General features: G+C 37.1%; 1 protein-coding gene across 6 annotated transcripts in view; it reads right to left on the reverse strand.

Annotated features, from left to right (window-relative positions):
• KDM6A (lysine demethylase 6A) overlaps positions 1–4,847 on the reverse strand; it is a gene marked incomplete at its 5' end in the record, with an annotated part of 161,607 nt that overhangs the window by 57,490 nt on the left and 99,270 nt on the right. For all 6 annotated transcript variants that reach the window (XM_027772012.1, XM_027772013.1, XM_027772010.1 and 3 more), the window contains 1 exon segment: positions 3,821–4,216. In XM_027772012.1, coding sequence (XP_027627813.1) covers positions 3,821–4,216 — 396 coding nt within the window.

The following is a 4,847-nucleotide window of genomic DNA, read 5'->3' on the forward strand; positions in this document are numbered from 1 at the left end:
CTTTCTGTCTCTCTCTGTCTTTCTGGCGAGCGCACACGCCCTATAGCAAAAACCTCTCCAAAATTAAAAAAAAAAAAAAAAAAAAAAAAAAGAACACAATTATTTTTAAATGATTAATTTAAGTATAACTAAAAGTTCAATCATACTGGTAGTTTAAAAAAATGAAATCTGTAGGTCACATAAAAGCTCCTCATAAAGTAAAAAAAAAAAAAAAACAAAACAAAAACTGTGTACTATAAGCATAACAATATTTAAAATACTATCCAAGAAAGTCTGGGTAGGTAAGTCAAATTTCATTTATCATCAAACATTTAACTCATAGGATATTCACTTAACAAATATATTAATTGTAATATGCAGATGTGATAAAGTAATCACTGTATTACATGTTCTCTATCTGCAAATCAAGGTATTTTAGGTTACAAATTCTCTAGAATATTTGCTGATCACCTACAATTAATATAATTTACTTTCATATTTTAAGTGAACTTCTGAATAAACTCGCTCAAAACTGTGTTACAAATTAATAACTGATACATACTTCCTCCCATTATCAAAATCTATAACGTTGATACAGCATATTACGTCTATCAAGATGTAGTTTTCATTACAATTTCAGAAAAATGTTTAAATTGGTTTGTATAAAATGGCATTAGAAAGTTTCTTTAATCATGAGTGTATGATATTAATATCAGAGACAGAAGCTTTCTTGCTATCATGATATGAAGCAAGCTCATTTGAGAAAGTTTTGAACTGGAATCAGTACAATAGCAGCATTTTCTGGGCAATTTTCTCAACTTCGTTACCTAAATTACAAAACTCCTATAGACACTCATTTTAAGGGTCCTGTGAAACAAAGGCTTGGGCTCTCTGCCATTTGGTATCCACAGCCAGTAAAATGGCTCTGTGGCCTGCACACAGAGTGTTTTTGAGGGGGTGTGTGTGTGTGTGTGTGCTGAGAGAATTATGTTTTTAAAGGATATTGAATTTCCAAAATAGCATTTACAGAGTATTTATTGAAATTGTCAGCAACTAAGCAAGTCAAGAAATTAGATAAAGAAAAAAAATTACTGAACCACACTATAATGATAACAAAGGTTATCATTTATTAACTGCCCATTTTACCTTAGAACATAAAGTTAAATAAAATAATTCTTTTTTTAAAAAAGAATATATTATGCATTTTAACAAAAATCTCAGGCTATCCTTTTAATAATCCTTTAAAGACACTGATACTCCCCCCCAACCCAGTCTACCCTCTTAACTACTGTAACAATTCTTCCCTCTTCTGCCTTTCTCAATTTCTCCCTCTCTAAAGAATCTTTCCTGGGACCAGCAGTTAGTGTTATAGCTATGTTGCTGAACTCCCATGTAGCTGACTGCAGTTCAAGTCCCAGACCCGGTGGAATAAGTGCGTGTGTGAGAATGTCCAAGATCCCAAGAGGAGAATGGAGGAGAAGGGATTGTGTGTGGTGTGGCCATTCTCCCTGGGGGATGATTTATCGCTTTCTATCTCTCTATCTCTCTCTGTCTCTCTCTGTCTTTCTGGCGAGCACACACGCCCTACGGCAAAAACCTCTCCCCAAAAAAAAGAAAAAAAAAAGAAAAAGGAATCTTTTCCACTAACTTTTTCCCGTTTTTTCTCTTTTCATTTTATCTTCGTGCCAATTACAATTAGACTTTGCCCCAACAACCCACTGAAATTACTCTTATCCAAAAGTTGACAATTTTTTCTATAAAGGTTTCCTAACAAGTATTTTAGTTTTTGTGGGTCATATAGTGTCACACATGATTCTTTTTAAAAATTCTTTAAAAATGCAAAAATCATTCTTAAGCTTATTGGCTATAAAAACCATAGGTCATGGGGCTGTTTAGGTCTGTATCCTGTAGTTTCCCAGCCAAAGCAATGTCGTCAAATACCTCAGATGGTCAATTTCTAGTCCTCCCTTTATTTAACCTATGAGCATTAGTTGATTCACACTTTGATCATGCCCTCCTCCTTTGGGTTTCCACAGTATTACATCTCCTGTATCTCCTACTACCTAACAGGCCAACTGTCTTCTACTACTTCACTAAGTTATTCAATTTCCTGGCCTATTCGCTAAGAATGTCATTCTCCCTTTTTCTTTTTTGAAAGAGATGTTTGCCTTAGGGCACATGCACTCTCTGGAGAGAAAGAGACAGAGACAAAGGGAAGGAAAGTGAGAAATCACCCTCCAGGGGGAATGGCCATGCTGCAATTCTTCTCCATTCTCTTCCCAGGATCTTGGGCAAGCACACAGACATGTCCAGTGTGATTTTCAAGCCACCAGGTCCAGGACACTATCTACAGTCAGTCATGTACCAATATGCCATCTGCTGGTCCCCTTTTCCTTTCTTAATCGGTTCTCACCCCTTGGAGATCTCATCCATCCTTCTAGTTGGTAAGGCTGCCTGATACTCCTGTCTCTTACACTGCACTCTTTCTGCTAATTCTGTTGGTTTTCCCTTCCAAATACTCTCCTTTTTGAATCCTATCCCCTCAAAAAACTTATGTTGAAATTTAATCACCATTTTAACAGTATTAAGAGATGGAGCCTTTAACAATTAGGCCATTATTACAAAGTAGATCAGTAATTATGGGAGTGGGCTCCTAAGAAAAGGGTAAGTCTGTCCCTTTTCTCTCTTTCTTGCAAGCTTGTTTGCCCTCCCAAACTCCACCATGGAAAAACACAGCAAGAAGGCCTTCATTAGATGACTAGTAGATGTTAGAACCATCACTTTGGACTTCTCAACCTCCAAAACTATGAGAAACCATTCTTTTCCCAATGTGTGGTATTCTGTTACAGCAACACCAACAGACCAAGACATGTTCTCAGAAGCTGACCACTACCTATTGCTGCCACTGTGGGAGTGACTACCATCACCTAACTTGGATTACAGCTATAATCTCTAAACTGGTCATACCATTTCTATTTTGCCTCTTTCTGTCTATCCACAAAGTACGAAAGAGATTTTAATTAAAAACAAAGGCAGATCATGTCATGCCTTCCTTCAAAATGCCACCTGTAGTTTCCCACTGAGCTCCAAATATAATCTAGTATCTTTTTTTTTTTTTTCGCTATAGGGCGCATGTGCTCGGCAGAAGATAGAGACAGAGAGACAGAAAGCAAGAAATCACCTCCCAGGGGGGATGGCCACGCCACAATCCCTTCTCCTCCATTCTCTTCTTGGGATCTTGGGCATGCATGAACGAGTTTAAGCCACCAGGTTCGGGACTCGAACCGCAGTCCACTACATGGGAGTCCAGCGACACAGCCATTACGCTAACTGCTGGTCCCTATTATCTAGTATCTTTACAAGGCTAAACATGATATAGCCAGATTGTTTCCAGTTGGCCACATTTACTTTTCTTCTTACCACTTGTTTGCTCTGCTCAGCCAACCTTGCCATCCTGATTCTCTTCAAACATGCATCCTTTGCCCACTCTTCCTTGCTATTTCCTATACCTAGAATATTCTTATCACAAATATCTTCAAGGCTCACTCCTGTAACTCTTTCAAGTCATTCAAATATTATGTTATGATTTATAACTGCAACTCTCCTATCACCAATCTCTAGCATTCTACAGCTCTCTTTTCTAATATACTTTTTTCCACAGCACTAATCATTACCATCATGTAACATTGTATAAATATATACTGAATCACACTATAGCACTCTAAAATCCTCACCAAAAAAAATTAAGAACAGTTCATCAAATTTTTATTTCTTCTCTCAAAACGTACAAACCCAAATAAAGAAACACCAGCATAGGAGAAACTGAGGCAGCTTCTATTACCTGAGTGGAGTTAGACAGTTGGTTTTTCCACGGCTCCTCTGCGCTGCTGGTCAGGTTTGTGCGGTTATGAGGTAGAGTGAGTGCGTTTCGCTGCAGGTAAGGCACGTTTCCATTACTTCCACTTCCTGTTATGTGATTATTGCCTATCAAAATAGTGTCTGTACTTCCCAGTGTTCTCGATGTGCTACAGGGAACAAGGCCTGCAGAAAAGGGTCCATTGGCCAAAGGCTGCCCAGGGCAGGCAGGGCGGACTCCAGGCTGGGAGACACTAGGCACTCTGGTCAAAGCAAGCTGTGGCTGTTGGCCAGAGACTGAGTTTGTAGGCAGTGTTGAGTCAGCTGTTGGCCCATTAGGAATTCCAGTAGATCGTACCTGTGCAACTCCTGTTTGTCTCATCTGTCAAAAAAAAAAAAAAAAGAAAGAAAAAAAAGAAAAAAAGAAAAAAAGAAAAATAAATGCTGTTTGTGTGGTCCATGGGGGAGAAAATCAGGATGTGAAGATATATAATTTTATCCACTTATTTGACTTCTCAAGGTTAAAAAAAAAAAAACATACTTTAAAAAACAAAACACTGTATCTATTTATTTTTAGAAAATCTTCCTCAGGAAAGCAAAAATCTGTTTCATTTTAAAGAAACATTTCATTCGTATTCACAAAAGCAGCTGAAAATTATGGAAAACTGTAGATTTTATAGGACTTTTCCCTCAATCACTAAAGAGGGGACTTCATCATTTTATTCTATTACATTTATGCCAAATCCATCATATTAAATAAAACCTCACCTCAGTTTAAGATAGCTTGTAAAGTATGACGTTAACTTTAAGAATATATGGGAATGCCATGTAAATGAATAATAAAATGTAATGTGGTATGTTCAAAATTAAATTTATAGCAAGTTTTTTCCTAAAAAGTCTCTGCTTTCAGTATGCACAGCTTACTAAATTACACTGAAGACTAGTAGAAAGTAGAAAGGGTGCTTGAATGTGCTTTAAAATGATGTTACAGCAAAAAAAAAAAAAAAAACTCA

The sequence above is a fragment of the Tupaia chinensis genome, unplaced genomic scaffold (genome assembly GCF_000334495.1).
Source record: "Tupaia chinensis unplaced genomic scaffold, TupChi_1.0 Scaffold000248_1, whole genome shotgun sequence".
Lineage (NCBI taxonomy): Eukaryota > Metazoa > Chordata > Mammalia > Scandentia > Tupaiidae > Tupaia > Tupaia belangeri.